At 42.1% G+C, this 22,121-nt stretch overlaps 1 protein-coding gene across 1 annotated transcript in view; it reads left to right on the forward strand.

The window, feature by feature from the left end:
* Positions 1-22,121, forward strand: part of myo3b (myosin IIIB) — a 163,142-nt gene that overhangs the window by 115,328 nt on the left and 25,693 nt on the right. Inside the window, exons 33-34 of the mRNA XM_051906658.1 lie at positions 1,060-1,111; positions 2,293-2,425. Of these exons, the coding sequence (XP_051762618.1) occupies positions 1,060-1,111; positions 2,293-2,425 (185 nt within the window). The remainder of the gene's footprint in view (positions 1-1,059; positions 1,112-2,292; positions 2,426-22,121) is intronic.

Raw genomic sequence — 22,121 nt, forward strand, 5'->3', positions numbered from 1 at the left:
GATGTGCCGCTATGGCAGCCACATACCCTTTCAAGGTGGAAGGAGACAGCCGGCCTGCCAAACTTTCCTGCAAGAAGGAAAGCACTGACCTGACTGCAGGTCTGTGGGTCTTACCTTCAGGAAGCACACCAGTTAGCGAACAGATCCACTTCAAGGCATAGGCCCACCTTCTAGAGGGGGGGCTCTAGCCTGAGTGATAGTGTCTATCACCGCTGGTGATAGCCCACTCAATTCTTCCACGTCCCATCCAGGGTCCAGACACGGAGGTTCCAGAGGTCTGGGCGCGGGTGCCAGATTGTGCACCATCCCTGAGAAAGAAGGTCCTTTCTCAGAGCAGTTTTCCAGGGAGGGGCTGTGCAAAGAGCATGAGCTCCGAAAACTACTGACAGATAGGGAACTTAAAGTTTTTCATTTTGGTTAATTCAAAATAACTAAAACAGCCATAGATGCTGATATGGCAATAAAAAAACAAACAAACAATTCAAAATAACTGAGTTTACATTGACTTTTGCAGAATTTCTTGGCATTGTTGATATCTCTTCTGAAACATATTTAAGGGTTTTTTTTTTTCCTCATAAAAAAACACAGAAACTGCTATATACAGCGTTATGAACAACAAAATTTATAATGAAAACGAGCAAAATAAACAATATTTTAGTGGAATAACAACCAGAATCAGAATAAAAATACAATGATATATACAGCATAATGCAAAGAAGCAGCTGGACTTGGTGGAGAACATGAGCTGTTCCTCATAATGTTCTGGGCTTTTCTTCTGGTCCGCTGTTCGTAGAATGAGACTAGATTGGCCCATTTAGTACCACACAGTGATTGTAGAACAGATGTTTACAATGGTTTGAAGGAGAGAGTGATGTAAACCAGAAGACAATGTAGAAACACAGAACACTCATAATATGAGTGCTGTAGAAAGTAATGCCGTAATCTGATATCAATGACATCATCTTGTATTTAACCAAATTGTTTTCTCAGAATTACAGCAATCCTAAACTGCATGTTTGTGCGGAATTCTGATTGTTTTATGATTATTTTTGTCCTCAGACAATCCACACCTGAAAGAAGATCTTCCACCAATCTCATCTCAGATGAAAAGGTCAGATATGTTTATTCCAGAATTTAAAGGAATAGTGTTAACTCACTCTCATGTATAATTTTTTTCTTCCGTGGAACATAAAAAAGACGTTTTGCAGAACTGCCATGCTGCTCTTTTCCGGGCTACTCAAAAAAACACCATAATGATTTTCCCTGCTTCTATGGTGCTTCTTGTCCTTAGTCACTGTACACTTTTATGGTATGGAATAGTGCATCCTCAAAATATGCAGGTTTGAAACAACATGAAGAGAATTTTCATTTTTGAGTGAACTATTCCTTTAATTGCACGTCTGATACGGCTCATGTTAATATGAACTCTGCTGTCACCTAACTGCACTGAATATTACACAGAGCAACCCTCAGATCAAACAGCGCGGTCCTTGAGACAAAAGAGACAGTTCCCTCATAGAGAATTCACTTCTCCACTGAGAGAGAGAGGAACCCAGGGAGGTAGAGAGAGAAGGAGTGAATCAAAAGGCTGGAAAAGCGTGGTAGAGAGTAAACGCTGACTTCTCCCTGAGGTGATTTGTCTTTTCGCTGCTCTCTCTACAGATGTTGGAGCCTCTTTTTTCCAGTAAAGACCTGAGGTTCTTTGCTAGGACTTTGATATCCTACTCGAATTCAATATGTGAAATAGTAGAGCCACTCTGTGACTTGGAGCACATCGCTGAGCTTTGAAGTCTGATCCAATTTTTGCTGCTCGCCATTTGATGTTGAAAGGATGAGATGAAGAAAACGTACAGTTTTTGCCAGTAACTCTGCTGAGCATATGTAAGATTAAAACAGCCCGCTCCTTTGGAGGGTGTACTTAGAAATGTTAAGCAGATTAATTCTTTCCTATAGCTCTTTTATTCAAAGATAAAATTAAATGTGTGTGGAAGTCTGCGAGGACGGCCTCCGTTATTTCCTGCATTACAATGAGCGTGACAAGAGCGTGCAAGAGAGAGAGAGAGAGAGAGAGAGCACTCCAGTACCAGTGCATTAGCACTTACTGTTGCCAAACACAGTGTGTTAATGGATGCTCAAAACCAGCCTGCTCTTAATAAATCACTTCAATTAATTCACACAAAAGACTGCTGCTGTTTTATTCATTATGATGCGCTTGTTTGTATTTGTTCGCTTTGTTTCCTGATGTGATGTCTGTTGACGTGGGTGTGTGTTTGTGTGTGCATTTCTTTTCAGGTTGTCTCTGTCAGCGCAGACACGGGCAGCAGAGAGGATAGCTCCAGTGACGCTTCTTTGCTGAAGACAGACAAACAGAGTGACAGCAGAGAGAGAGACGGGCTTCAGGAGCGACCGGCACTGAGCAAACAAGGTGAGTCCACACACACATACATATCCACGTGTGTGTGTGTCTGCAACATTCTCACAGTCTCGAATGCACACACACAAGCGCACATTTACAATAACCAAAAAACACATATATAGAATTTACTCACCCTCATGTTGTTCCAAACTGACTTTCTTCCTCCCAAGAAGATGAAATTTTGAAGGACCTCCAATATAATTTTCAAATGAATAACACTGATTATCTCTTCATCACGGCACCTGTTAGTTATTTGGTGGGATATATTACGCAGCAAGTGAACATTTTGTCCTCAAAGTTGATGCGTTAGAAGCAGGAAAAATGGGCCAGCGTAAGGATTTGAGCGAGTTTGACAAGGGCCAAATTGTGATGGCTAGACGACTGGGTCAGAGCATCTCCAGAACTGCAGCTCTTGTGGGGTGTTCCTGGTCTGCAGTGGCCAGTATCTATCAAAAGTGGTCCAAGGAAGGAACAGTGGTGAACCGGTGAAAGGGTCATGGGCGGCCAAGGCTCATTGATGCACGTGGGGAGCCAAGGCTAACCCGTGTGGTCCGATCCAACAGACGAGCTACTGTAGCTTAGATTGCTCAAGAGGTTAATGCTGGATCTGATAGAAAGGTGTCAGAATACACAGTGCATCGCAGTTTGTTGCGTATGGGGCTGCATAGCCACAGACTAGTCAGGGTGCCCATGCTGACCCCTGTGCACCACCGAAAGCGGCAACAGTGGGCACGTGAGCATCAGAACTGGACCACGGAGCAATGGAAGAAGGTGGCCTGGTCTGATGATTCACATTTTCTTTTACATCACGTGGATGGCCGGGTGCGTGTGCGTCGCTTACCTGGGGAACACATGGCACCAGGATGCACTATGGGAAGAAGGCAAGCCGGCGGAGGCAGTGTGATGCTTTGGGCAATGTTCTGCCGGGAAACCTTGGGTCCTGCCATCCATGTGGATGTTGCTTTGACACGTACCACCTACCTAAGCATTGTTGCAGACCATGTACACCCTTTCATGGAAACAGTATTCCCTGGTGGCTGTGGCCTCTTTCAGCAGGATAATGTGCCCTGCCACAAAGCAAAAATAGTTCAGGAATGGTCTGAGGAGCACAACAACTAGTTTGAGGTGTTGACTTGGCCTTCAAATTCCCCAGATCTCAATCCAATCGAGCATCTGTGGGAAGTGGTGAACAAATAAGTTCGATCCATGGAGGCCCCACCTCGCAACTTACAGGACTTAAAGGATCTGCTGCTAACACCTTGGTGCCAGATACCACAGCACACCTTCAGGGGTCTAGTGGAGTCCATGCCACGACGGGTCAGGGTGTTTTGGCAGAATATTAGGAAGGTGGTCATAATGTTATGCCTGATCGATCTTTATATCATACTTAACTTGTTTAAAAAAAAAAAAGACATTTATAATTATAACCAAGAACTTTACATGTGCTTTAGTATGTTAGTCAACACATCAAAATAAGTTTATATCTTTAAATGTATGGAGTAAAAGTAAAACATTTCATTTAACGCAATTACAAAGTGCACTTTTTAAAAGTGAACTTCAGTGTGTTAGGAAATAGTCATGAAAGTTATTCTCTTTAAATTCACTTAAGTGGCTTTTAATTTCATTGGTATTATCTGCAAGTACAGATTTTTTTTTTTTTTAATATACTTTTAAGAAGTACATTACAAGTGCACATTTAATACAATTAAAAACTTTTTTTCACTACAGATGAAAGAGATTTGAGAGCTACAGCAAAGAAAATTTTTAGTGAATAGCAACAAATCTATTGTATGGAGCAAGGGTCATTTGGACTACTTTATGGTGCTTTTTGCACCACACACAAATGTTCAGCACAAAATATCTTCTTTTTTGTGTTCCATGGAAGAAAGAAAGACATAAAGGTTTAGACCCACATGAGAGTGAGTAAATGATGACAGAATCTTCATTTTTTTGGCTGAACTTGTCCTTTAATACCAGAAGTACCTGCTTTTCTCTCTCTCTTATATTCATGTCCTGTCATATCAGCTTATGGTTTGGCTGAGCTTTCAGTTTCGGGCCAGGCAGTGGATGAGAAGTGTGCGTCTTTGTAAAGGTTTAATTTTTATATATATATATATTTTTTTTAAGAAAACACCCCAATAACATCAAAGACTCTCACACACCAGTGACTCTATTAAACACTCCCAGTTACAGTGACACAGAGACCAAAACACACATATTTGCTGAACATATGTTTGCTTTGTGTTTCGCCCTGGGCTGTGAATTCCATTAATGAGAGCTGCCTGGGAGGTGTGTGTGTGCGTGTGTGTGTGTGTGTGCACGCATACATAGAGAGAGGGAAGGTGTGTCAATCAGGGGCGGGAGGGGCGGCGCTGCTGGGATCAGTTGCCGGGGGTCCATCATTAGAGTGATTACTGAGGAAGGTGTGCGTGGGGGTGGGATTGAGATTAGCTGTGTGTCCGCGGATTAGCGGATTAAGACAGATAATGTAACACACACTCCGCACTGCAGTGGCTCCGGATTACTGTCAGATCACCACAACACGCCTGGGTTAGACAGCCGCGCTAACTCTTTGAGATTGAGAACAGGTGACCCCACTCATCCTGTCTGTCTGAAACACACACACACACACACACACACACACTAGAGATGACATGCTGATCATATCCTCACACATACTCACGAACACACTTAATGTCTGATTGTATGTGACTCAATCATTAATTGTAATGATTATTATTAATACAGTTTTGGATAAATTATTGGTTTTCGGGAGGTACGTTGTATCTGGCAGCAAAACAAAGAGGATTTCAAACAAGGAAATTCAATATTAAACTTGAACTACTTGAAAAGTCTTGAAAAGTAACTGAATCAAAAACAAAAATAATGTTCTTTGTTTAAAGATTTATTTGACTACAAAACAAAACAGAAGACAGGAAAAATGCCATGTAGGGACTTCTGGGAAGTTCTGATGAATGATAGATCAGTAATCAGTTTCACTGAATCAGTTTATTTGAAATAAAACGGTTTACAAACGAATTCTAAATTGAATCCAAAAGCTGCATGAGAGTGTGAAGAGCGTTTGATTATTGTCTCAGGCAAAAAAATGGGAGCCTGGTAATTTTATCAATTAAGCAGTAACAATCCACCTTATTTTGCAACACGCAAGTAAGATATTTTCAGTGAATGTGCAAGACTTCTGATTAATTTGTTGCTATAGGTAAATAACTAGAAGATTAACAAAGTGCCGAAAATGGTAAAACTATTTGCGCCACAAACCAGTTTGTTTATTATTAGATATCCCTCCTCCAATCCAGCTCTACCTTTCTGCAATTTATTGAGATCATATAATCCTGGGGGAAAAATCAAAGTTACTAAAATATAGACCTACTAATGGTGTGAATATAAAACGAAACTGCAAAATAACCACATCTGTATTTTAACAAATGCATATAATGCAATTTTATTTCGCACCTGTTACAGATCTGCTTGGTTCATTTGTAATTATAGTTATAGTTTACATTTTGTGATGATATAGACAATCAAGTATTTGAGATTTGCTAACAGTATATACTGCTTTACATGAGTGTTTTAGTAGTTATATAATGTTATTATTAATTTGTTAATTAAAGTTCTTAATTCATTATGTGTTGATATTGAGGATATGAAACCTGTGAAGTTTTGTTCAATTTATAACAGTCGTTTAGTGACAAGACGATAGTGAATCGACCTCTCTCTCATATGTAGCTTTCCACTTCAGTTGAGTTCTATAAATTAGGGAGTATTGTAGTTCCCTTTTAAGGGAACGCCATGCTGTGTCTGACGTCGATGCTATGGGGAACGCCTCAGAATGACTGTGTTTGAAGCATGTGTGCAAATATTCCAATGCTGATTAGTGCAATGTCACCCCGTGACGCATGACAGTGAGGCTCAGGTGCTGGAATAGGAGGTTCAGTCTCTCTTGGCAAAGGAAGCCATAGTATTGCTATACCCGAGAGAGAGTCCGGGTTCTACAGCTGGTACTTCATAGTTCCAAAGAAGGTTGGGAGATTGCGTCCTATCATAAATTTACATCAGTTAAACCGTACTTTGAGGAGATACGGGTTCAAAATGTTCAGGATTCCACTTATCGTGACTCAAATCGGGGCAGAGGATAAATGTTTCTTTTCAAGTTTGATGTTGTCACCCTAACTAGAATTGTCCATTCATTCAAAAACCCACAATGACATAATTCTAAATAATATTATTGAATAGAGGCACAGAATAGGGGTTTAGCCTAATTCACAAAGATCCACCCACTTGGAGATTTCCAGCCTGGCCATTGCTACTGCAGCTTTAAAAGTGTTGATAAAATGTAGTTGCTTACCAACACTGTTGTCCAGCTCTAGTTGTGCTGTTCACACAGCTGTCACTCACATTCAAGCGGTGCTGAGGATAAAGATCTCTCAGCGTGACTCTTTCTCGCTGTTTAAAGCTGTTTAAGTCAAATTACCTTACCTTGAATATGCAAAGAACAGAACTGCTGACTGGACTGCCCTGAGAGACAGTGCACACACACACACACACACACACAGACTGGTTTTAGATCACAGTTTGATGCCTTCATCAGAGGAGCTGTTGGCCAAACTAAAGACTTGATTCTGTCTGTGAGGAGAACACGTGTAAGTGAGTGTGGATGCTATTTGGATGTGTGGATGTGTGTGTTGTGGAAGAGTAAGCAGGGCAGACTTTGATCGGAGGAGATCAGAGTGTGTGTGTGTGTATGTGTGTGTCAGGGGAGACGGCAGTGCCAGATGTCTGGAGTTCTGCTCACTTCCTGCCTCTCATCCTGCTGCTGTCACCCTAGAGACACACACACACACACACACATATTATCCCTGTCTAACCTCTCCATATCAAATGTTCGGGAGGTCATGGCCAGTGTGTTACTCTGAGACCCAAACACTCTTCTCCTGTCTTTTAATGGACGTTAAGTGCGCTGCTGAGTCTCTGATCTGATCCCAGCTGTGTGTGCTTCTGACTGAACAGAAAGTCCATCACCATTTCACATGGTCTATGATTTTAACCCTACACTAATGCTGTAGATTCAGTACACACACTAGAGCTTATTCACATCTTAAATGGTTACTCCAGTCAAAAATGAAATTTCTGTCATTTATTGACCCTCATGTCATTTCAAACCCGTAAGACTTCCGTTCATCTTTGAAACACAAATCAAGATATGGTAACACTTTACTATAAGGTTCCAATAGTTAACATTATGCATTAAAAGGATAGTTCACCCAAAAATGAAAATTCTGTCATCATTTATTCACCCTCATGTTGTTCCAAACCTGTATGAGTTTCTTTCTTCTGTTGAACACAAAAGAAGATATTTTAAAGGATGTTGGTAACCAGACAGTTGACGGTAGTCATTGACTTCCATAGTAGAAAACAAAATACTATGGCTACTGACACACTTCAAAATATCTTCTTTTGTGTTCAACAGAAGAAAGAATCTCATACAGGTTTGGAACAACTTGAGGGTGAGTAAATGATGACAGAATTTTCTTTTTTTTTTTAGCAGAACTAACCCTTTAATGTTTATGGACATTTCCATTGCCACAGATAATAATTTTGATTTGTCCCTTAGTTTGTAAAAAAAGGACTACAGTTAGTAGGGACAGTAGGGACACAGTAGCCAAATATCACAAATCATAACCATTTTTTCAAGAGAAAGACTGACTAATTTCTGTTTATTATAAAGAATATACCTTTTGTCAAAACTATAAACACAAATTCAACATTTTACGTCACATGTTATTAAGGGCATCCAGTTACCATCTTGAAAATTTGATTTTGAATTTAAAGTTTTATTTAAATATGTCTGAACTTCTGGCAGAATAAATAAGTCCAGAGGATGTTAAAAATCACAACTTCTGTCTCATTCATGACATTGGCAGTTCATTTTATTTAGGAGTGATCATGCCTATGCCATTTTCTCTGCTGCAAGGCTTCAGCCTCCACACTGAGAGAAAGAGTGTAGTGCTCGAAAATAACAGGCATTTGGAAAGAACTTTGGAAACAGGGTGAGTTCATTACTTTATGGTATGGATCATTCCACACTATGTACTCAGTCAATCACATTGTATCACATTGTTCCCTGGTGTCCTCAAGCAGAAAGCAAGCAAAAATATCTGGGTTTAATTTTTTTGTTTATTTGGTGACAACAAGGTTGCTAAACGATTGCACACTAGTGTCATACTAGCATGAGAAATGATTAAGTGCGATAGTTTTGCATTTTAAACTTTTTGTTGCTGAAAAAAAGAAGTGTGATTAATTGTACTGAATATACTTCAAATCTTAAAAGTAGATTTAAAAAAAACTACATGCAGATAACACAATATAAATAAAAGGCCACTTAAGTGTACTTAAAAGAAGGTACACTTTCGTGACTTTAACACATTTAAGTACACTTTTAAAAAGTGCACTTTGTTAAAAATGTCAAATTAACAGTATTAGTTTAAATAATTTTAAATCATTGTTTTAATAATTTTTTGCTCTGCTTAAAACAGGACACTTATTTTGGTGTGTTGACTAACGTACAAAAGTCAACCACTGGCTCATTGGTAAAATGTGCAACTACCTACATTTTTGTGAACAAATTATGAATAAAGGTGCAGATTATCGATCGCAGTTCCTTGCACATAACACTTCTACCATAGTGCATGATTTGTACTGTAAACTAATACATTTTGACATTTGAATAACATAACCAGCTTAATATGTATGGATTTTCTGACATAGTAAACTTGCTCGGTAGCTCACCTTGTACAGCATTGCACTTGTGATACCGAGCTCTTAGAGTCAAGATAAAAGAGCTCAAATACTTGTAGAAGCAAGACAAAATGGCATGGTTGCTTCAGCAAATGCATTTTTTCTTTTTTCACTTTTGCATTTGTTAACACTGTCGGTTAGGTTTAGGGTAGAGTTTAGTGTAGGTGATATGTTATTTTCAAGCATGATACATTAACATTTTAGCGTACAATACGTACAACAATCAACGTAACCAAGCATTGCCAAATTCAGATTAACGCTCATATGTTTCGGATAAAACTGAACTTGACATACAAGTTCAAATAGAAATTAAAGTATATATTAGTTTACCATAAATGTTTGTCAGTACATTCAGAAGTAAACTTTAACCATATTTCAAAGACAGTTGGAAGTAATTATGAAAGTACATAAAAGGACTTAAGTTGTACTTAATTGGTTCAAAAAAGCACTCTTAGTTCAGCTAACTGCATTAAATATAACTGTAAACAATACTAAATTCACATTTAATTGCAAATAACATGCAATTAGGTGTCTGAAAACATTACATTCAGATCACATTATAATCTTATGAAAAGAATTATAATGAAAAAGAATTATATTCATATTTCTTTAAAAATATTTTTTTCTTTTCACAAGGGTATGCCTTTCTGTAAAAATGTTTTGTGTTTGTTTCTATTGAGGAATGAGTTGAAATTGTTTTCTGTGGTAATCAACAGCAAGTGAAACGGTCTATTATAACTGGGATATTCCTTTAAAGTAGAGATTGGGAGTTAAGGTCTCTCTCTCTTTCAGCCCCTCAGCATCATAATTTACCTTTCTTGTTTTCTCACTACTGACATGTATGTTTACCAAAAGCATAATCTTTATAAAGCGGGTTAACATAAGGAGCTCAGCTTTCATAAACCATGAAGTCTGATCCTTTTTAGAAGAGGGAGCAACAGAAGAGAACTAACTTGCACTTATGAAGTATGGACATATAAAGACAATAATGTGTTATTCCATATACATAAGTGTCCTTGAAAGGCATAAAGAAAATTCTAGAAAGAAACACTTTATGCTGCCTTCTCCAGTTTATTTGCTTGTGGATGGCAGGCCTGCACATTGGCCTGAAGGGTTCTGGGGAGTGGGAGTGTTAGAATAGTCTGATCTGAGCTTTACTCAGTGTGTTGGCTGTGAAACACACCTCTGAACATGTCATTTGAATGCATCATCGAGTACAAGATCAAAAGTTTTACAGGATTAGCACAAATGAGTAACAAAACAAATTAATGTGTGCACACGAACAGATAGTGTCATCCCTAGTTAGTGTGCCTTCACTCACTTTGGTGGATTAAGTTCAGGAAGTGCACATTTCCTTTAGGTAGTTTGTGCCCAAAGGAATTTAATCTTGGTTTGGGCTGAAGCCAAAATCTTCTCTTTGATTTGTTCTGAAACTGTTACATAAGTAACTATGACCTGCAGAAAACCATGCCATCATATCAAAATAATAAGATTTTATGGTATGTTCATTTGCAAACATTATGTCGTATTAATATTTAATAGATCATAGGCCATTAAACAAATATATTATGGCCATTTTATATATATATATATATATATATATATATATATACTCTCACACACACACATAAATAACTGATCACTATTGATTGCACAGTATGTGCATTAATTAACGAAGCACTATATAATTATAATATAATTAAAGTTCACTGTGGAATAGTGACTTTAAATGTACATCTCAGGCTTTACCATAATTTTATGAATCGGATAACAAAACAAAAAAAAGTTTCATTTAAAAAAAGATATCACAAGCACATTTGCTTGACATACTAGGATCATGTTGATGATTAATGTGATTCTCTACACCTGTGGTTCCTCTGCTAGACACCTGTGTCAACTTTAGAACTGACTTCATACATCCACTAAAATCCACCAAAACACCAGCTGATTAAAAGAAATGGAGCAAAAATGAAGAAAAGTGAAGTTAATGAAGAGAGTTCATGAGAGTGCAAAGCAATGCTTGTTTTAAATCTTTGAACATCTTCTGACATTGTTCCTGTTGTTCCTGTAGATCAGATCATTTGACAGACACAGGCTGCCTGTGCAGGGCTGAAGTCAATGACTGTGTCTAATTGGCTGCTCTGTTGACTGTTTCGGCCGCAGGGAACACGTCATGTCATGCAAGACGAACACAGATCTGGGATTTATTTTTTGGGTCCTTTATTGTCACCACCATAGTCATCATCTCTGTCACACCAACCATCTGGAGCACAGCCAGACAGTCTCTCTCTCTTTCTCTCAAGCTCATTCATTCAACATCACTCCCCTCTTCTTACTAACTAGTCAAAACGTCTCGGTAACCCTTGTTCCCTGAGAAGGGAACGAGATGCTGCATCGAAGACTACACTTTGGGTAACCCCTCCAGCATGATAGCGTCTGAAGCATGTGTGGCGTCACATGTGACGGCGTACACGGAAGCTATAAAGGGGAGCCAAAACACACAATAGTGTTAGCTTCTGATAGGTCAAAGCAAGTCATTCTTAGGCACTCAGGAGGTGTGGCATAGGGACGCAGTGTCTCATAACCCAAGTCGTAACCCGAGACGTTCCCTTTCGAAGGGAACTCGCGCTGTGTCGAAGATAACGCTTTGGACAACGAAATACCCACTGCACCACACTGACTAGTGCCTGTCCTGGTATGAAGCTTGTCAGGCACAACTCAGGATGTGAGGACTTGAGAACCCGGCATGGAGGGCAGATCCAAGCTATAGTATCTTTTGAAGGTGTGCGGGAAGGCCCAGCCAGCTGCATCACAGATGTTCTTAAAGGGAAACTCCTGATAACAGGGCTTTAGAGGATGCCACTCATCTAGTCGAGTGGATTTTTATCAGAAGAGGCTAAGGCAAACTGTGCGCCTCATACGCTGAAGAAATAGCCTCCACAATCAACCTGCTAATCGTCTGCATAAGTGACCCAAAGCACAGAAGTAGCTGGTCCGACTTCCTCCAACCCGAGGACCTACGTACGTTGGCCTTCAAGGCTCTGACAGGGCATAATAGTGCCCTTATCAGCCGACACGTGGTGAAGGATGAAAGGCCTGCAGGATAATAGACCGTGCCACATTAGATGCCACTTTTGAGCATGTAGCCCAGCCTAGGGTGGAGAATGGTCTTAACCCTCCCAGGAGCGAACTCAGGACAAGAGGGAGCAACAGAAAGAACTCTTTTAAGGGGACGTAATAGCTAGCAGGAAGGCCACTTTGAAAGAGAGAAACTTCTTCGACACCTCGTCAATGGGTTCAAAGGGTGCCAGGGATAACCCTTCAAGAACCACTGCCAGGTCCCAGACAGGAACTCTGGCTTGGATGACAGGCCTCATCCTCCGAGCATCATGAAGGAAACAAACGATAACTTGGTGTTTCCCCAGAGGGCCACTGCTTAAAGGCGTGTGGAAGGCAGCTATCGCTGCCATATAGACTTTAGGTGTGGACGGGGAAAGACCATCAGAGAAACGGCTTTGGAGGAACTCCAGCTCTGAAGCCACTAGACAGTTAACTGGGTCCAACTGTTGTTCTCTGCACCATAAAGCAAACACATTCCACTTTAGGGTGTAAAGTTTCCTCATGGAGGGAGCTCTAGAGTTTAGAATGATCTCAACATCCTCGGTTGAGAGACCAGTGCTCAGAAGCTGGTCCCCTCACTGGGTGATGAATTAGGCCCCCGGCTTGCGACAGCAGGTCCTGCCTGATAGGGATTTCCTATGGGGTGCCTGCTAGGATTGCTATGATGTCTGAAAACCAGACTCGATCCGGCCAGCACAGGGCTACTAGGAGTAAACTGACCACATCCTGGCAGACCCTCTCTAGAACTCTAGATTGGGGGAAATGCGTACAGACACCGCCTTGGCCATGCCTGTACCATGGCATCCAGCCCCAGAGGAGCTGAATGCGTGAGGGAAAAACCAAAGCAGAAATTGAGTGTTCTTGTGGGAGGTGAACACATTTTCTTCTGCTTGGCCAAACTTCCTCCAAATCAGCTCCACCGTGTCAGGGTGGAGCTTCCATTCCCCAGGCCTCAGCCACAGCCTCGACAGGATGTCTGCTCCAAAAATTTGGTCCACCTGGAATATACATTGCTCTGAGCGAGCGCAACTTTCCCACAGAAGAACCTGATGCACCAGCCTGCATAGAAGTTGCAACTTCAGGCCCACCTGCTGATTTATACAGGAGACCACCGACGTATTGACTGTTCGTACCAGAATATGATGGCTTCTGAGGTCTGGGAGGAAGTGCCTCAGGGATAGAAACACAACCATAATCTCCAGGCAATTGATGTGCCACGAAAGATGATGCCCTCTCCACAGACCTCTGGTAAAGTGGCCTTCCATGACCGCTCCCCAGCCTGTGAGGGATGCTTGCGGCTGAAAATAGTATACACCACCCCACTGAACTTCGGCAGATGGTGCTCGAATTGAATTCTGTAACCCTTCTCGACCGTGCGCAAGACCCATTGAGATATATTGTGAAGATTCCTCCAAGCTTCTACATACTCTACTAGAGGGATCAGTCTCTCGAGACTGACCTCGGGTGTTGTGTGTGAAATAAGTTCGGTGTCCTGAAGTGGCTGGCCGGCAGGGGAAAACCGAATGAAATTTTCTACAGGCCTCATATGAGGGAGCAAACTCAGCAGTGCCGCAACAACTTTGGGCAGACACTTTGATTTGCATTCGCTGGAAACCGATGCGTCCTGAAGTGTACGAGGCAGCGGGAAGCAAACATAGATTTCCAGAGGGCTCCGCAGAGGACCAAGATGTTGTCGCTCCACCACAGGGGGGACCGCCCTCAGAAGCCTGCGCAAAGCGTCAGAACCTCTTTCTCGAAGCATTCCTCGCCTGAATGACAGTCCTCAGATCTGCCTTCAGCTTAGAAGTCTTCAGGTGAGAGTGTTGTTTCAACCCCCAGGCTTTTTGAGGCTTTTTCTCACATAGCGTCGGGTGAGAGATATGATGCTAAAGCAGGGGTTCTCAAAGTCCAGACTCCGGTCCAGATCCAGACCTGGAGGGAATTCAATCCGGACCCGCCTCCATTTTGTATTAAAAGAGCACTAATTGTGTGTAAGGAATTAAAAGTGTGGATTTCCTACATTGATAATTGCATGTTAAACTTGTAAATCATTTGTTTAGTTTTTTATGTCTTTTTGGAGATGGTCAGAAATTAAAGCGAAGGCGAGATATTTAAAGTTTTCCTGCATGACATTGTTGTCATGACATCCAGTGAGTGTATGACGTTTGATGTAATTGGTCAACACTTCACCGCAGTGAGCGTTTGGATGGGTGAGGATGTCAGTTTTCAGGAAAAAGAAAAGATGACGAAGAAAATAGAGTTTTCAAAGATGATTGGACAGAGAGGTATTTGTTCATTTTGCCTCAATCCAACACAAAGCTGTTCTGTTTGATTTGTAACGAGACAGTTGGAGTTGTGAAGAGTGGAAATGTCAAATGCCACTATGAAACAAAATACAGATATTTTAGCCGCTTTTCGACCGTCAGGCTGAACGGTTCTTAGAATGGTAAGGAACGGTTCCAGTTGTGTTTCCACTTGAGCCTGGTATGGCATGGCACAATTACAAAAAATGTTCTCGGCCCGGATTTCTCGGCACGGTTGTCTAACCGTGCTAAATCGTGCTGGTAGAATCTGTGACGTTGCCACTCAGGATTGGTCACTTGTATGTTACCTGGCTATTTGAGCAATGTAAACAAATTAATAATAAAATTAAAAGAAATATCTGATCATCCTCCATAGCGCGGTCTTTATTTACATCTCATATCATCAGTAAACTGTTGCGTTACCAAGGCAACGACTGGCGCTTTTGTATTACATTCCAAAGAGTGCCCGTTATCAGCCCCACAGTGGAAAATGAAAGCTGGCCCACGGAATGAAACGGTTACGCAATGAGAACCGTTTGGCCTGACAGTGGAAAAGCGGCTTTTGCCTACCTCTTATAGTTTTGTTCATACAAAATGTTTACACTTAAATTAATTGTTTTGCCATTTTGCACTTGTAATTAATGTATTTTGAATGCAAAAGGCACTTTATTTTTTTCAAAAAATTAGTGTTGATTTGTTATGCATGTTTTGCATGTTTATTAAAAACAAGTTTTGTAATAACCAGTTGTTCCGGACATTTGACATTGATGAAAATTCAGAATTGGACCTTTGAATGTAGACTTTGAGAACCCCTGTGCTAGAGTCTCCTCAACCCGCGGCATCACCCCATAGCTGTTCTCTTTCAAGCCCACAATGGAGGAAAAATGGTGAATTGTTGGGCTTGAAATTCTCGATGTGAACGGCTTTTTCCATGATCTCGACATCTCCGTTTGGAGATCAGGAAAGAAAGGCAGACCCCAACGTGAAGGCTGCAACCGAGCCTGCGGGAAGCGCTCATCCAGCTTGCTTTTCTTTTGTGCTTCCTGCTTTACTGATGGCCATTCAGTATTTTATTTGGCTACTGCTCTGGTCACAACCTCTAGCAGCTCCTCAAAAGCAGGGGATTGGGGTGGTGAATCCTCAATCTCTCCTGCCTCGATGCTTAGAACATCTAGATTCTCAGGACTAGATAATTCTAGCATCGAGTTCTCGTCCAGGGTGGAAGAAGCCGTAGCGTGGGCTTCCGATCCCTGAATGGGAACAATAGAGCTGACTGATGAGAGCTGAGGAAGGGACAAAGCCATCTCATCCAATTAGCCATTTTCTCTCCCCGGTGACTCGTTAGTGTTACAAGGTCTCAGGTGTGAATGGGAAGCAGGTGTGTTAAATTTGGTGTTATCGCTCTCACTCTCTCATACTGGTCACTGGAAGTTCAACATGGCACCTCATGGCAAATAACTCTCTGAGGATCTGAAAAAAAAGAATTGTTGCTCTACATAAAGATGGCATAGGCTATAAGAAGATTGCCAAGACCCTGAAACTGAGCTGCAGCATGGTTTCCAAGACCATACAGCGGTTTAACAGGACAGGTTCCACTCAGAACAGGCCTCACCATGGTCGACCAAAGAAGTTGAGTGCACATGCTCAGCGTCATATCCAGAGGTTGTGTTTGGGAAATAGATGTATGAATGCTGCCAGCGTTGCTGCAGAGGTTGAAGGGGTGGGGGGTCAGCCTGTCAGTGCTCAGACCATACGCCGCACACAGCATCAAATTGGTCTGCATGGCTGTTGTCCCAGAAGGAAACCTCTTCTAAAGATGATGCACAAGAAAGCCCGTAAACAGTTTGACTAAGCAGACTAAGGACATGGATTACTGGAACCATGTCCTGTGGTCTGATGAGACCAAGATAAACTTATTTGGTTCAGATGGTGTCAAGCATGTGTGGCGGCATCCAGGTGAATAGTGTTTCACGAGTGACTTGCCTACAGTCAAGCATGGTGGTGGGAGTGTCATGGTCTGGGGCTGCATGAGTGCTGCCGGCACTGGGCAGCTACAGTTCATTGAGGGAACCATGAATCCCAACATGTACTGTGACATACTGAAACAGAGGATGGTCCCCTCTCTTTCGGAGACTGGGCCACAGGGCAGTATTCCAACATGATAACGACCCCAAACACACCTCCAAGACGACCACTGCCTTGCTAAAGAATGTCTCCAGACCTAAACCCTTTTGTGCATCTGTGGGGCATCCTCAAACGGAAGGTGGAGGAGCACAAGGTCTCTAACATCCACCAGCTCCGCAATGTCGTCATGGAGGAGTGGAAGAGGACTCCAGTGGCAACCTGTGAAGCTCTGGTGAACTTCGTGCCTAAGAGGGTTAAGGCAGTGTTGGAAAATAATGGTGGCCACTCAAAATAAAAAAATTTAAAATTTGGATTTGGACATTTTCACTTAGGGGTGTACTCACTTTTGTGGCCAGCGGTTTAGACATTAATGGCTGTGTGTTCAGTTCCCATTCAGTCGGTCACGTTGGACGTACGTCGGACAGACCGACGAATAGGAATCTTTCTAGAGAGGCCAATCTGCTTCGAGTGTAACTAAAACGAGCCAATGCACATTGGCATGCAGTCATATGCAGCAGCTGCTCGCCTTGCAGCGCGGGTATATAATGCAGCAGGTGCGTTGCATCTTCAGCTTTTCGCTTCGGAGCCGAACGGTGTTTGTTCCTGTTCTCTGCAAGCAAGTGTCTGCTAGAAGATGAGTCGAGCTTTTTGGTTGAACTTCTCTTTTATTCGAGCAGCGGGGTCGAAGTCCTCTCTTTATTTTCTGTTTATTGTTTCGTTTGCCATTATTGAGGAAATAGCTGTTATGACAGCGTCAGAAGGCTGTTCTCACGGCTGGTACGGTGCGCTTTGAGTGCTGAAAGCCGTTTTTATGGCTGGTAAGAGTGAGCACCTTCAAAGAGAGAGCACACGACAGGCTGCACACAATCCCTGCCTTTTAAAAGAGTAAAGTCCCTAAAAGAGCTTACACACGTAGAGCTTGCATCTTTTTAAAGATGACATTCTACTTGTGTGTTTCTGGATGCGGTTGTTTCCTGTCCTCACTGACGGCCACGATCACTGTTTCACATGTCTGGGCGTGTGCTGAAATGATGTTCGTGGGTGGTTCATGTTTTCGTACGAGAACATGATCATGTTGACACGCCGGTCGCGACTCTTCTTTCTCCGGGAAGCTTGAGTCCCCTCTGTTGTTGGCCAGCTGCCACTTGTGTGTAAAAGCACAGCCGCGGGTCTGTCCGACACTCTGGGAGACCGTGGAGATCAGCAAGAGCAAACCTCTCGCTCCTCTGCGTGTCGTGTGGCGTCGAGCTGTCGGGCTGCAGCGTGGGTTGTTGAAGTCGTGCTTTGGAGCGTAGGCTGTCTCCCTCCACCCTCAAAGTTCATGCTGCCGCAATTTCCGCATACCACGACCACATCGATGGCAAGTCTGTTGGTAAGCACGACCTGGTCCTTAGGGGGGGCGAGACGGTTAAATCCTCCTCGACCCCCCTCCATACCCTCTTGGGACCTTGCTCTGGTGCTTCGAGCACTCCAGAATGCTCACTTTGAGCTCTTGCAGTCAACAGACTTAAAGATTCTGTCTACGAAGACTTTGCTGCCGATTGCATTGGCCTCTATCAAGAGGGTAGGGGACCTGCAGGCTTTTTCGGTCGACGAATCGTGCCTAGAGTATTGAGACCCCGGCCTGGCTGTGCCCAAGGTACCACCCCCTTCAGGGTCCAGGTAGTGAGCCTGCAAGCGCTGCCCCCGGAGGACCCTGTTCTGTCCTCTGATCTCCCTTCGGCAGCCGGACGTGGCGGAGTGTCTGGTGCCAGGCCTTCACTTCGTTGTATCCTTGAGAACCGGATTTAGGCTGGGTTCCATACGTGTGACCCTACGATCCCATATGTGTTATTCCACGGTTGCTCCTAAATGAAGCCCGTGTCTTTCCCTCTGGGAGAACCCACCTCTCATCAGGTTGGAGTCACCCCAGTACTTCCATATGTAGTACAGCCCTACGGGGTTAGTCCATATGTACTACTCCACATGACTCTTTCGGGGAAGGATGTGGCGTTCCTTTCCAGTGAAAGGGTACACTTTCCCAGTGTTATCCAATAGTCTCAATGAATGTTTTTTTTGGGGAAAAGCAGTGATCGACACTCTCTGTGTTAGCCCTGTCCCACCATCCGTAGGCAAGGGGGTTCAGGAGGCTTGCACAGAGCGCTGGAAGGGGGCAGCCTCTGTGGCACTTTGGTAGGGATTCCTATTCGTCGGTCTGTCCGACGTACGTCGAACGTGACCGACTGAATGGGAACGTCTCGGTTACAAAGGTAACCCTCGTTCCCTGAAGGAGGGAACGGAGACGTACATCCTGTCGCCACAGTCGCTGGACCCCGCTGATGCTGCCACCTAACCTGTTCAGCTCCTCAGCGAAAAGCTGAAGATGCAACGCCCCTGCTGCTCATTATATACCCACGTTGCTAGGCGAGCAGCTGCTGCATATGATTGCATGCCAATGTGCATTGGCTCGTTTTAGTTAAACTCGAAGCAGATTGGCCTCTCTAGCGAGATTCCTTTTCGTTGGTCTGTCTGACGTACTTCTCCGTACCCTTCTTCAGGGAACAAGGGTTACCTTTGTAACCGAGACGTTATTTTGAGGGGACAGCAAATTTACACTGTTATACAAGCTGTTCACTCACTACTTTACATTGTAAAGTGTCATTTCTTCAGTGTTGTCACATGAAAAGATATAATAAAATATTTACAAAAATGTGAGGGGTGTACTCTGAGATACTGTAAATACTCATTGCAGCCCATCAGTGGGGTAACAAGCAGATATTCAACAAATAAACAGATAAAATAAACTTGAAATTCCAAACACTGTTAAAGTCCTTACAAGAAATGTTCCAATACTTGGCGGCACAAAACATCTCAGTTGCAGAATGATGCACCTTGCATGTAACCTGAGCACTTGGACTCTGAGCCACATTTGAAAGTTTATTACTGTTAGGACAGAAATATTGTGGCTAGTTTCTGGGATCCAACAATTTGAGTTTTTTTTCTATAGCAGCTATTTATTAAAGCAGCCATCTGTTCTGACAGACACGCAGGAGTGAGTAGCACATCGTAATGAATAAGCAACAGACGCTAGAAAAAAAAACAAAAAAAAACAGTGTGCTTTAATCTCACAAATAAACCTGTGGATTCTGCATAATAATGGGAACATTGCTCACAGCAGGGGATTTGAAGTCCCATAGTGATTGTCTTGAAATTCATTGTTGAAGTGAATTTGCACATAAACTTTAATCAATAAAGATGTATTAAATGTATAAAGAGAAACATGTCAAAGAAGGTTTTACTGTGCTGACTGTTAAAGCACTGTACACTCCTAACACATTGCAACAACTCGTGTATTCTCATTTGAGAACTGATTCTCTTTTTAAAATCACCCCCCCTAAATATATTAAACTTAGCCAACTAGCTTATTACCTTATTACTTCGTTGATTCATTGTAAGAAAAAAAATTCATAGATAAACAAAATAGTTACTGGTAATCTGCCAGGACATTATCCATTAAGTTTACAGATATTTCCTTTAAAGGTAACCTATTATGCCCCTTTTGACAAGACGTAATATAATTCTCTGGTGTCCCCAGAATGTGTCTGTGAAGTTTCAGCTCAAAATACCCCACAGATCATTTATTATAGCTTGTCAAATTTGCCCCAATTTGCTCGTCATTCCAATACACTGAGGCATACATAATACAGAAGCTAACACAGCAAATATAACTCGCAAAATGGACCATTAAACTGTTCTTGATGCAGATATAACATAGGTATGGCATGTATTTTGTGGATGTTTGCTAAAATTCGATTCTGAATGATTTTGATAGTGTGATGCACGGCTAACGTGGCTAAAGCTACACACTGTTGGATGAGAATGAAATAAGAATGAAAATGCTTTTGTGAATTATACCAACGCTATCTCACGACCAATTCATACGTATTTTACAAGGTGGCTAATTCGTATGAATTCGTACGACCTCACTCGTACGAATGCGTACGATTTGTCTAAACCCCAGTGACGGGTAGGTTTAGGGGTGGGGTTTGGGGTAGGTCATTCGTATGAATTCATACGAATTTGTCAACTCCTAAAATACGTACGATTTAGCAAAAAACGTATGAATTCGGACGAGTGAGGTCGTATGAATTCGTACGAATTAGCCACCTCGTAAAATACATACAAATTGCTGTGAGATCAGGTTGATTATACAGACTACACGCGTTTTGGGGTTAAAAATGAAAATAACGAAATGGCTCTGGTCTCCGTGAATACAGTAAGAAACAATGGTAACTTTAGCCACATTTTACAGTACATTAGCATTGTGCTAACTAAACACATTCAGGAAGACAATTTGCAAACATCACAAAATAAATATGTATGAAATTGGATCAGTTGGTATCGATCCATCTTTGAGAATCAATTTCTGTGCAAATCCTGTGTTTTACTGACGATCGTGTGAAGCATTCTAGTGTTAATGACTTACACATACTGGTATTGAATTTATCTGGACACATTCCCTTCATCAATAAAATTACACCACTGCGTCCTTAGTGGCTCAGATGCCAGGAGTTTATGGTGACTCATGTTTGCTATTATAGCCGTTAATAGATCAGTGATAATGTTTACATAGCTGAGACATATCACAAGCTCAGGGACGGTCATTCTTGAGTTCTGCTGTCCTGCAGAGTTTTGCTCTGACACAACTCACCTTCCTTCACGTAGCTTTAGTAATCCTGAAGACATTCAAGTGCGTTTGATCAGGGTTGTAGCTAAACTGCAGGACAGCTGCTGCTGCTGCACTCCAGGACCAGTGTTACTCCTCACTTGCAAAAACAATGGCGGCGCTGTGGGTGGAAACATACAGGTTCAGGGGGCGGTAATATTATAATAAAATCCCCTTCCTACATCACAAGGGGAGTGAAATTAGAACGGCTCGATTTTTCACATGCTTGTAGAAGAAGGCTTACCAAAACAAAGTTACTGGGTTGTCCACATTTACTGTGCTGGTAGATGCACCAGAGACCTGATTATAACACTTAAACATGGGAAAAGTCACAACACAATGCAATGCGTAATTCAAAACACAGGTAAAACACCTGAGAAAAATCAATATGGAAAATTACATCATATTAACACAGCACAGTGGGCCCTATTTTTCTGACTTTTCTTAGAGTGTTGTTGGACAACTAGTCAACAGCCCTAATACTATCTAGCTGAGTTTTCACTGCTAAAAAATGTTAGTTGTTTTCATAAGAGTGTAGCTTTTCCAGTATAAACAAATAGTAGTAGCAATATAGCATGCCAAAATGTACATTGCTGTTTTGTTGTGTTATTTTGCACACACATCGGGAAGTCTGATT

This window comes from Ctenopharyngodon idella, chromosome 9 (assembly GCF_019924925.1).
Source record: "Ctenopharyngodon idella isolate HZGC_01 chromosome 9, HZGC01, whole genome shotgun sequence".
Taxonomy (NCBI): Eukaryota; Metazoa; Chordata; class Actinopteri; order Cypriniformes; family Xenocyprididae; genus Ctenopharyngodon; species Ctenopharyngodon idella.